Consider the following 12,833-nt stretch of genomic DNA (forward strand, 5'->3'; position numbering starts at 1 on the left):
TCCTCCAGCTGGGTGGCAAAAAAGGAAGTCAGATATTTGAAGTTATGGAAGGTGTTCAACACGAGAGAGTCTCCATTGCTGATATGGGGAAAAATCTGTGAGCATTACCCAGGATCTGAGAGCAGCCCCTGATGGACAGCCAGCCAGGAAGTGAGGGCCTTGGTCCAGCAGCCCCGAGGAACTGAATTTGGCCAACGACAAATGAACTCAGAAGTAGGCTCTTCCCCACAGCCTCCAGATAAGAACCCAGCCCAGCCTATACCTTGAGTCCCACTTTCTGAGATGGAAGGTAGCTAAGCCCACCAGGATTTCTGACCTGCATAACTAGGAATTGATAAATGGGTGCTGCTCTAAGCCACCATTTGTGCTAATTTGTTTCAGCAGCAATAGAGAACTGACACACAAAACTCAGATGAGTTTGATATTGGACTCAGCAAAAAGCACTCTGATCATTACTGTAACAGAAATAAAGGAGAAGACAAAATGGGTGAAAGAGGATTTAAATTGTTGGAATCTTTAAAAAGGGATAAATATGTATGCTACAACTGAAAAAAAATACAGTAACTAAGAACTCACTCTGTATGGGTTTAACAGCAGATTAGACACAGCAGAAGACATGATTGGTGACTTTGAGTCACTTGAGTGACTTGTCCCAAAGAGAGGGAAAAAGTGCAAACAACTGTAAGTAAATTGTGAGAGGCATTTGGGAAACAGCTAAAAGGTAAAACACATATAACTAGAGCAGGAATGTTTATGAAACAGCGGTTAAGTTTTTCAAAAGCCAATGAAAGAGATCAAGCCATGGAGTTAAGAATGTCTAGGTATCCCAAGGAAGAGTAATAAAATCACACCATTTGAAAACTGTCAGCCCTGTATAGTGTATCTGTGATATCTAGTTGTTTACAGCATGTGGAGAAGTTCGGTCCTGGTTACTCTGTCAGAGCCGGAAATGGAATGGTGCGGTGGAGTAACCAGGACCAACCTTCCCCACCTATTATAAACAACTAGGTATCATAGATACAGTTTACAAGGCTAACAGTTTTCATATGGTGAACAAAGGCCATGCAGGATTGTAAAGCTGAGAACGAAAAGACTCTCGAGGTGGGCCCTTGGACCACCTTGGCTTTCTGCTGGGAGTCACTTAGCAAAATACGACGTAGGGAGAGGATCCCAAGAAGAGTTCGGTGGTTCATGGAGTTGAGGAGAAAGAGATGAGTGCTCAAGAAGGCTGAGGCAACTCGAAGTTTCAGGGCATAATAGTCCACACAAGAAAGAGCAACAGAAGTAGGGAGTCCCCCTCCTTGAGAAGAGAGGAATTCACCCAAATCTGTAGGTGTTGCAGGCAGACCGGCAAGCATTTGGTGCACGTTTTGACTTGGCTTCTGGCCTCATAAGGCTATTAAAAATTCAATCTAGAAATTCCTTATGAAAAATTCCAGCAAAGCAGATTTAAAAGAACCTATATGGCCAATCACTATTCCTGTCAAGGTTCTGTAAATAATTCGGCCAAGTTGTTAAAAACTAGACTTATTTTACAAACAAATGTTAATTTGGCTGTCTTTGGTAAAAATGAGGGTGATTATAGAGAAAAAAATGTTTCAGTAACATACCCGAGTAAATATTAGATTCTGACAGTTTTTTAAACGAAGATCTTATTTATTTATTTGAGAGCGAGTGAGTGGGCATACAGGGGGTCAGGGGTAGAGAAGAGGGAGCGTGACAAGACTGTGCTGAGTGTAGAGCCTGAGGAGGGGCTCAATTTTGAAATCATGACCTATTGAGCCACCCAGGTGCCCCCTAATACTGTTTATTATAGACTGGACTAGATCCTGATTTCTTCTAGTGCCTGACAGCAACTCTCCAAGCCAACATTTTTTATTTTTCTCCCACCTTTGAGTTGGATTCATTTGAAAACGAAAGCTGAAGGCTTTCCTGGAGCCTTGCAAACTAAACATGAACAACTGGATGTAAGCTTAAGAGGAATCACCCCGACCACCCACGTGAGGGCAATCTCCATGCCTGTTGCTGTGTGGGACAGCTAGCGATCTCGAGACATTTGAACTGCAAACCAGGAAATGGGTCAGACTTGCCACTGCTGCTCTCAGTATATCTGAAGAAGTTTCAACTTGACAGCTAGCAATCTTTTCCACCAGCTGTCCTCAGGACTCAGAGACTGACTTATATTATGACCTGATCATTAACCATTGGTTTTCTTTTGTTTCCATAGAAGTGCCTCTTGTTTAATTCCTGATTTCTTTTTTTTCTTTAAAGATTTTATTTATTTGACAGAGATCACAAGTAGGCAGAAAGGCAGGCAGGGCGAGAGAAGGAGGCAGGCTCTTTGCTGAGCAGAGAGCCCTATGCGGGGCTTGATCCGAGGACCCTGGGATCATGACCTGAGCTGAAGGCAGAGGCTTTAACCCATTGAGCCACCCAGGCACCCCTAATTACCGATTTCTTGAACCAGAGACCTAACTTTGAAAACATATCTTCATTATCATCTCTCAGAATGAATTTAAACGGACCTGTTGTCAGGACTGAGACAGCCTCAATGAGACTAGCTCTTTCCTAGCTCAGCTTTGAGTATGTGGAACTTCCTGGGAAGTTCCAGATGGGGGAACTGAGTGGGTACAGGATGAGACAGACCAAAATGTGCCACTTTGGCATAAAGCTTGGTGCCAGTTAAAAGTAATAAAAACTCAGCAGGTCAGGGAAGGTGCTCTGCCTCCCCCAGAATGCCCTAACCACACTGGAGAGGAGAGCCTACAACAGGAAGAGTAGTAACAGAGGCCCCCTTTACCAAGGGAACTCATCTGCATAATAGAACAATCTTGTTTTTCCAGACATCTCCTTTCACCTTCTTGCTAATGACTTTCTTTTCTTTCGTGTCCTCAGGCCCTTACCTTTCTCCTTAGCTCATAGAAGCTTCTTGTTGCCACATCGTGTTTGGAATTTTCTGTCAGTGTGGATTCCCCATTCTAAGGCCTGTTAAATTGCATTTTCTCCTGTTTAAAAAAAAGAAGGAATAGGGAGTCCCTATCAGGTTTTAACTGGATATTAAGCTGTGTGTGTATAATATATGTAATATATAATATATACAATATATATTTTATGTATACACATATAATATATAATATATGCATGTATAAAATATATGCAATATAATATAATATGTGTGTATATATAATATATACTATATCACACACACATGCACACACACACATACATATAATATATAAACTCCACAAGGCCAGGAAAAGAACAACTGGGGAGCTAGGAAGCTGAGGGGTTCCCAGGCCACACAGGACAGGAATATGTGAGTTCTGGCAGGTCAGAATGGACAATTCCAGTTAAATACCCTAAGCAATCAGTGGACACATGGGGAGTCAGGAGCAAGTCTTAGCAGTGGAGGTAATTAGCCCTAGAGTAACGGGTACCATAAACCCACCCTAACAAAGCTAAAAAACAACCCTTGAAAGAACTAATTTGATCTCCAAGTCTCTTAACTGCTTGCCAAAATGAAGTCCAGCATCCTTTAAAGCAGTATAACAAAATCTAGCCTTCAGCAGTGTAAGTTTACTATGTCCAGCATCCAATCAAATATTAAGATGCGAAGATACAGGAAAATGTGATTCATAGCCAAGAAAAATAATCAGATGATGGAAGCAGACCAAGAAAGGACAAATATGTAGACTTTAAAACACCTGTTAAAATATTATAAATACGGGCACCTGGGTGGCTCAGTGGGTTAAAGCCTCTGCTTTCGGCTCAGGTCATGATCCCAGGGTCCTGGGATCCAGCCCTGCATCAGGCTCTCTGCTCAGCAGGGAGCCTGCTTCCTCTCCTCTCTCTCTGCCTGCCTCTCTGCCTACTTGTGATCTCTGTCAAATAAATAAATAAAATCTTTAAAAATATATTATACTTGAGGACTGAAAGGAAGCATGATGATGTAAGGAAGGAATGGAAGATAAATGTGTTGGAAATGATGCAGTAAACTTTCTTTAAAAAGATCTTGTTTCTTTGCCAGAGAGAGCGCACGTGAGAGTACAAGCAGTGGGAGTGGTGGGCAGAGGGAGAAGCAGGCTCCCGCTGAGCAAGGAGCTCCATGCAATGTGGGACTCAATCCCACGACTCCGGCATCATGACCTGAGTTTAAGGCAGACATTTAATCAACTGAACCACCCAGGCGTCCTGATGCAGTAAACTTCATAAACCTCTAGCCAGATGGCTGACAAAAAAGGGGGAAAGATACAAGTTACCAATATAACAAATGAAAGAAGTACATACATCTTAGAGTCATACTAAATGTATAAGAAAACCATGAAATGTGAACAATTGTGTCAATAAATTAGACAGTTTATAAGAAATGGACAAGTTATCTAGAAGACATAAAGTATCAGATTTTCCCCAAAAGAAATAGGAAATCTCAATAGCCCTATATCTAGTAAAGAATTTGGCTTCATAAGTTTAAATCTTCCTACTAGGAAAACTTTAGGGCCCAGGTAATTTCAGTGGTGAATCTTAGCTCACATTTAAGGATGATCATACAGTAAATAATTGAATCTTGCCCAAAGAAAGTCTAGGCTGTGCCCTTGCCTCCTGGGAGGTAATCTCTAAGCTCTTGGCTTGTCATGCCTGATAGGCTTGCTTTCATTTGTTTGGGTACCTTGGGCCAGGCAGATAGTAACACCATGATTTAGGATAGGAGCTTTGGGTCACACCAACAACATGTTTTAAGGTGTGGCCTTTGGCTCATGTATAAGCTCAACCTCCTGAGGACCTGGAGACTGGGCATGTGGGCAGTGAACTAAGCTCATGTGACAGAGCCCCAGTAGAGCTCTGGACACCAAGGCTCAGGGAAGTTTCCCTGGATGGCGGTACTCTGTGCGCATTGCTAGGCATCAATGCCAAGAAAGAAACACTGTCTAGGACTCCACTGGAAGCTCCACGTTTGGTACTTTCCTGGACTTTGCCCTCTGTATCTCTTCCTTCAGCTGATCTTAGTCTGTGTCCCTTAGCTGTGCTAAACCATAGTCATAAGTATAATAACTTTTAGTGAATTCTGTGAGTCCTTCTATATAATTATTGAACTTTGGTGTTCAATGACTGTGGGGACCCCTGTTCTTTCAACTAACATCAGAAGTGAGGGTGGTCTCATGAAGACTGTCCTCCAAGACCTTTATAGTGATGTAGTATCAATCCTATACAAACTCTTGAAGAAAAATAAGGAAGAAATAATTCCCAGTGAATTTTTCACACCAGCATTACTCTGACACCAGAATCAGACCAAGAAATTACAGGAAAAGAACAGACTAATAACCCTCATGAAGACTGGTGCAAAAACACTTAAAATATTAGCAGCTGGAATCCAAGAAAACATGAAAATGAATGCAAGTTTAACATTCAGAATTCAATTTAACTAAATACATTAACAATAAAGGGAAGACATCATCTCAGTGGTTATAGGAAAATAACATGGTAAAATTAATACACAGTCAGGATAAAAAAAAAACCCTCAGTAAACTAGAAGTAGAAAGGAACTTCCCCAATCTATTAAAAGACATCTCCAGAGGGGCCTGGCTGGCTCAGGCAGTGGAACATATGACTCTTGATCTTGGGGTTGCAGGTTCCAGTCCCACACTGGGTGTAGAGATAATTTAAAAATAAAATCTTTAAATAGACATCTACAAAAACCCACAGCCAACATCCTATTAAATGGCAAAAACCTAAGCACATTCCCTCAAGCTCATTAAGTTCTCCTTGTCTGCATTGACTCTGCTGATAAGCCTGGAATCTCTAGGCGTAAAACTGATGGGCAGTCAGTAGGAATGTTGTTTAACATTATGATCAGAAAAGGGCAAAATTCAAAGAACAGGAGTCCAAGGGCAATTGCTTTATTAAAAAGGGTCCCTTGCTCAGTTCCCAGATCTGAGCCAAATTTAAGACCTGGAACAAATTGGAGAGTTTCCCATGTCCCTCAAAAGAAGGACCCTACAGCGCTGTAGCAGGTGTCTATTGCTCACCCTTGTCTCCCCACAACCAAACCTATCGCCATTTATTTGGGTGACTATACACTGAGAACAGGGGAGTTCCCAGATATTTTTAGGACTGCTGAACATAGCTTTCTGAGTTCATGTTAATACCCAGACACAAAGCATCATCATGGCCCTCCTGTTGGAATGGGGGCTGAGTGCTAGCTGAAGTCTGACTCACAGTGCCCACTGCAACTGCAGACATGCCCAGTGGTCGTTTCCCAGTCTTAGCCATTGGATTAACGTCCATGTTGGGTCCTTGGCCTGTGTACCAAGATCCTTCATAGTGGGGAGAACAAAATGGAAAACTCTTGCTTTCGCCCTCCCCCACCAACCAAGACGGTAAACTGAAACCAATATTGCACTCTAGAGGATGATGGAGATCAGTGCCACTAGTAAAGGCTTAAAGGGATTAGTGATCCTTAATCATATTTCTGTTTAATTCTTCATTCTGACTCTTGGAGAAAGCAGTTAGAAGAATGGGACAATGGAATAACGTGTTCAAACTACCACAAGTTCAAACACACAAACTTCACAATAGGGAAATACAGGCCTCTTTGGGATCTGGAGGGAACATATTCCACACCTAGAAGTACATCTCTGGCCCATGTACCAAGTACAGAAGGCTGCCAGCTTTGAGGGGGGCCCAAAGCAGGAAAGACTGTAGTCAGCCCAGGTTGTAGCGCAAGCAGACTTGTTGCTTGGACCCTGTGATCTGGCCGACTCTGTGGCATCAAGGGTGTCAGTGGTGAGGAAAATTGCAGTGTGAGTCTCAGGTACTTAAGATCTGGGAGGGAGGCCATGGAATCTGCAATAGAGAATACTACTTCTGAGGAACCACTGCTGGACTGTTAGACACTTCTGTCACGCTGTGCTAGATCACTTACTGCATAACACAAAACTGCCAATTTTTAGTGTGGCCCAAATCAAGAATGTACTTAAAGGGCGCCTGGGTGTCTTAGTGGTTAAGCCGCTGCCTTCGGCTCAGGTCATGATCTCAGGGTCCTGGGATCGAGTCCCGCATCGGGCTCTCTGCTCAGCAGGGAGCCTGCTTCCTCCTCTCTCTCTCTCTCTGCCTGCCTCTCTGCCTACTTGTGATTTCTCTCTGTTAAATAAATAAATAAATAAATCTTAAAAAAAAAAAAATGTACTTAAAAAAAAAAGATTTTATTTATTTATTTGACACAGAGAGATCACAAGCAGGCAGAGAGGTGGGGGGGGGGAAGAAGGCTCCCTGCTGAGCAGAGAGCCCAGGGCGGTGCTCGATCCCAGGACCCTGAGATCATGACCTGAACGGAAGCCAGAGGCTTAACCCACTGAGCCACCCAGGTGCCCCAAGAATGTACTTTGAAATAGGTCTTGCCTACCACATGCAGTGTCTCCTCGGCTACATGACCTAGCATTATCAAGGTGCTTGAAGTGGCTGTGGCAGATAGAAATGATGGACAGAGCCTTTGGAAGGTCCCTGTATGAGAGTCATAGTACCGTCCGTGAGGATCTGGGAGTATAGCAACACTATAACAACACTTCTGCAGATAACTATTCTTTGGAGAAGTTTCTAGCTTGCTTTGAGGCTCCTCCCTCTGCCCTTTCTCAGCCACACTCCTCAGTTAATAACTACCCTAAATTCTAATACCAGAGGGAGAACCTCCATAGATTGGATGGTAAGTTTGTGACCCTGGAAAAATGAAAAAAAAAAAAAAAAAAAAAAAGCGGGGGGGGGGGAGACCATTTAGAAACGCCAAGAAAATAAAGCACTAGGCAAAAAAGTAAATAATTATTGGAAATAATTTGCATTTTCCTAAGAATTTCATCTTGTATTTTCTTTTTTTTTCTAGATTTTATTTATTTATTTGACAGACAGAGATCACAAGTAGGCAGAGAGGCAGGCAGAGAGAGAGAGGAAGGGAAGCAGGCTCCCTGCTGAGCAGAGAGCCGGATGCGAGGCTCAATCCCAGGACCCTGAGATCATGACCTGAGCCGATGGCAGAGGCTTTAACCCACTGAGCCACCCAGGTGCCCCTCAGCTTGTATTTTCTTGTTTCTATTATTCAGTTATTTTAAAGACCATGACTGGGGGCACCTGGGTGGCTCAGTCACTTGGGTGTCTGCCTTTGGCTTGGGTCATGATCCCAGAGTCCTGGGATCAAGCCCCAAATCAGGCTCCCTGCTCAGCAGAGAGCCTGCTTTTCTCTCTCCCTCTGCCTGCCACTCTGCCTGCTTGTGCTCTCTCTCAGTCAAATAAATAAATAGATAAGATCTTAAAAATACAAACAAACCATGACTTGTGTTTCCTGTCTGAATTACTTGGGGGGTCTGTTTCTACTGTCTACATTTTTCTTGACTCTGGATGTGCTTGGCAATTTTCTGCCAAATACCACGGTGTGTGAGAAATCGTATAAACTCTAGATGAGCTCTAGTTCCTGATGGGCGGTTATATAAATTATCTTGATTCAGTTAGCTAGTGAGCTAATTCAAGTTGGAGTATCAATATTTTAAAGCTCTGGTATATATTTACCTCTTCCTAATTCCTCAAGTCCTTCAGAGATTCCAGCTGGGGGTCTTGTGGTATTTACCAGGGCCCTTCACCGCTGGTGGGATCTGAAGTCCACGTTAGATCATCTTGGTACATGGTCTGCTGAAAGCTCTCCTCGGTACCTCAGGCACGTGGCTGTTGTGCATCTCTCTCATAATTTATCTTATGCCATTTACTGGTCTGCTCCTTATGGGAAACAAAGCTCTACTGGGCTTACTTTTCTTCACTTCTCTTGTCTCCAAAGTTTTGCCACTCAGGTCCTACTGTCTTAGCTCAGAGTTCCCTCAGGTCCTAGAAGCCAGCTGCCATTCTTTGGCCCATGGGTTTCCTCAACATGGCTGCTTACCTCATCAGACCAGCAAAGAAAGTTTCTTTCCAGTCTGCTAAGATGGAGTCTCATATGACACACTCATAGGAGCAACATCACACCACTTGTGCCATACTCTATTGTCTAGAAGCAAGTCTCAGTTCTGCCCACACAAGGGGAGAGGATTCCATACGGCACAATTAATTGGAGTCACCTGGAAAGTGCCTGATAACAGGACAAGAAGGAAAGGAAGTAATGTGAGCAAGTAACATTCACAGATATCACAGTGAAATAAGCTTTATATTTGTTTGGTGTCAGTGGTCAGTTTTGTCTCATTACTTGTGCTATCTTTGACCATTCAGTACATCTCATCTGTGAAAATCTGTTAGCTGATAACTTATGTCACAGGATTTGATGAACTATGGAGGTATTTTTATTTTTATTTAAAAATCACATATAGATAATAAAATCACAGGATACCCATTCTCAACATGCAAATATATTCTCAAAACCAAAGGCAAAGCTGAAAGGGAAAATGGGTGGGAAGGAAGAATCCAGTATACACAGGATTACTGTAAATAATTTATTGGCAGTTTCTGGAGACTGTGCTCAAAACATTTAAAAACCGATTTCCCAACACCGAAATGATAATTTGCTTAATAATTTGGTATATTTCCTTCCTAGCTTTTTGTTCTATGTGTCTACTACCTACATACACACATCTAAATAGATATAAATACAAATAATATATTTGCACATAATTTTACTCATCATAAGGTTGCCATATTTCTACCACTCAGAATCACTGATACAATGGTGCATATGCTTCCTCTATGTATTTTTTTACACATTAACCATATATTGTTTTATAACCCATTTTTTAAAAATTTAACAGATTACCACAAACATTTCCCCAAATCCTCAAACATAATAAAGAAAAGATGATTCTTAATTGGTCCATATTATCAATTGGCTATTATAGGATATTCATTTGTTTTTCAACTTAAATAATATTGCTCTTACAGGAGATACTCTGAAAATTAAAAATCTCTTATTGTGTCACTATAAAGTGATTACTCTTTCTTAAAAGACAAAGAGTATTAAATTCTAAGCACTGCTTCTAAGCAAGGTGAGCCTTCTCTGTAAGGGATGTGCATTTTTGCACTTAAGATGATGAGTAACATGTATAAGATCTCTTCGAGCCCCTTTGTTCCAGGGATCCCGATGATTCATCCTCTCTCACGCTATTTAAGGGAGCAACTTTTCTATTTAAGAAGTAACATGGGGGAGTTTGCCCCAGCTGGGATTAATGGTTTATGCTCTGTACTGTTCTTTCAAAAATGTGATACTCTATTCTACGGTGAACCTCACTTTTTATATTTAAGTGCTTGTTTGCAACCTCTGCACCTTTCCCACAAAATGTTTGGTGTAGAATATGGAACATGGGGGTGCCTGGGTGGCTCAGTTGGTTGGGTGACTGGCTTGGTTTTGGCTCGGAGCATGATCTCAGTGTCCAGGCTCGGCAGGGAGTCTGCTTGTCCCTCTGCCCCTCCCCCCACTCATGCACATGCTATCTCAAGTAAATAAATAAAATCTTTTTAAAAATTATGGAACATGTTTCTTTCATAATTGCTAACACAGTTTTCTAAACTCATTCAATTCTTAGTTCTTCCTAAGCATAAATACCCTGACAGGCAATGACATTTAAATTCTTTCTCAAGGTAATCTCACATCAATACACTCACAATTTTGCCACCTTGGAATTCTCTGATATATAATATTCCACTCACGGGTAAGAATTCTGGGTAAAAATCTGATCACATTTACTGCATGCTCCTGGAATTATGCTTTTGTACCATTTTTATATCAAGGTACATTAAATAATATCTTAAGAGTTTCCGACATTCTTGGCATTTATAAGGTTACTGACCGGGATGAACGGATACATAATGAGATATAACGAATAGTGACATTATCTCACGCTCAAGTGTCTTAATAGGTTTTATCTCCTGTGTGGCTTCTCTGATGTTTAATGAGAGTTGACTTCCCACTAAAGGCTTTTCCACAGTCCCTGCATTCATAGGGTTTTTCTCCTGTATGAGTTCTGTGATGTACAATGAGAGTTGATTTCACACTAAAGGCTTTCCCACATTCACTGCATTCGTAGGGTTTTTCCCCTGTGTGTATTCTCTGATGTTTAATGAGAGTTGACTTCCTACTGAAAGCCTTCCCACAGTTACTGCATTTGTAGGGCCTTTCTCCTGTATGAATTCTCTCATGTTTTATCAGCGGTGACTTCTCGCTGAAGGCTTTCCCACACTCATTGCATTTATAGGGTTTCTCTCCTGTGTGAGTTCTGTGATGTACGATGAGGGTTGACTTTTCACCAAACGCTTTCCCACATCTTCTGCATTCATAAGGCTTCTCTCCTGTATGAGTTCTATGATGGACAGAGAGGTGTGATTTCCCACTGAAAGTCTTCCCGCATATGCTGCATTTGTAAGGCTTCTCTCCTGTATGAATCCTCTGATGAACAGAGAGGTGTGACTTTCCCCTGAAGCTTTTTCCACATTTACTGCATTCATAAGGTTTCTCTTTTGTATGAGACCTCTGGTGTTTAATGGGGTTGGCTTTCTCGTCAAAGATCTTCCTGTGTTTATTGCACTCAGGTTTCTCACCCTTGTGAGTCCTTGGATGCATAAGGCTGGACTTACCACAGCGAATTCCTTCACAAAATGCTTGTCTAAGGTGTGTTTTCTCATGTCTAATAAGGTGATAGGAACTCTTAAAGGCTTTTGCACATTCACCACATACAAATGGTTTCTCGGCTGTGTGAGTTCGCTTGTGTTTAATCAGAGTCGACTTCTGGATGAAGGTTTTCCCACATTCACTGCACTCATAGGGCTTCTCCCCTGTGTGAGTTCTCTGGTGAGCAATGAGAGTTGACTTCTGGCTGAAGGCTTTTGCACATTCAAAGCATTCATAAGGTTTCTCTCCTGTGTGAGTTCTCTGATGTACTACAAGGTTTGCTTTCTGGATAAACACTTTACCGCATTCAGCACACTCATTGAGTTTCTCCTTAGTTTGAAATCTTTGGGTTTTATTAAGTGCTTGCTTCTGATGGAGGGTTCTTCTATGTTGATTAGGCTCAAAAAATTTCTCTGCAGGTTGAGCATTATTGAGATTAGAATGGAAGCATAATTTCCAATGCGCCTGACGTTCACCATCTTTCTTTCTTACATAGCTTCTATTTTGACAAAGAAAGTTTAAATTGTGTTTTGAACACCTTCCCCAGGAACAATATTTAGGGAGTCTTTGTCTTATAAAAATAAAGTCTGTGTTTGGATACACGATTTTCCTCAAGGTTGTGAATTCTTGGCCACTTTGATCCTTCCGTGCTTCCTTGTCTGCTAATGCAGCTTGCCACTGAGGTTGGTCTCGGCTTTCCTTGTGGTCGTCTATCTGGTCATCAACTTTCCAGAATTCTAGAAGAAAAATGCAAGGAACTCTTCAAACTTGTAAACATTTCTACTACAATGTTATGGGGTAAAATTAGTTCATAAATGTCTTGCTATGAACTCCTATCAACAGGCTATGAGCTGATGTGGGTGGGCTCCCTCAGTGCCTCACTAGCGCCACCTCCTCTGACTGTAAACACAAGGAAATGCTGGCCCACATTTAACAAAAGTAATTTAATACACAGTCAAGCTCAAAACCAAGAAAAGTATTAGGTGTCAAAAGTGAAGCAGAAATTGAAAGCGATGAGGTGAAGAGAAACTGAAGCTTGAGGATGTGCAGTAAAATCCAGACCAAAGGGTAAAAATGCTCAGGAAACTGGTATGTAATTCCCACTTACAGCTGGAATCACAAGGGGCTTCCATGTTTGCTAATGGGGAGTTAGAAAGACTCTCCACTGGTCAAGGAAACTGGAAAGAAAGGTTTTATATATAAGAAAGCA

At 41.8% G+C, this 12,833-nt stretch overlaps 1 protein-coding gene across 7 annotated transcripts in view; it reads right to left on the reverse strand.

Moving 5' to 3' along the window:
* Positions 1 to 9,444: 9,444 nt before the first annotated feature.
* ZNF674 (zinc finger protein 674) overlaps positions 9,445 to 12,833 on the reverse strand; it is a 30,225-nt gene continuing 26,836 nt past the window's right edge. For all 7 annotated transcript variants that reach the window (XM_082718203.1, XM_082718202.1, XM_082718204.1 and 4 more), the window contains exon 7: positions 9,445 to 12,360. In XM_082718203.1, coding sequence (XP_082574329.1) covers positions 10,868 to 12,360 — 1,493 coding nt within the window. In that variant the 3' untranslated portion in view covers positions 9,445 to 10,867. The remainder of the gene's footprint in view (positions 12,361 to 12,833) is intronic.

The sequence above is a fragment of the Mustela nivalis genome (genome assembly GCF_964662115.1).
Source record: "Mustela nivalis genome assembly, chromosome: X".
Lineage (NCBI taxonomy): Eukaryota > Metazoa > Chordata > Mammalia > Carnivora > Mustelidae > Mustela > Mustela nivalis.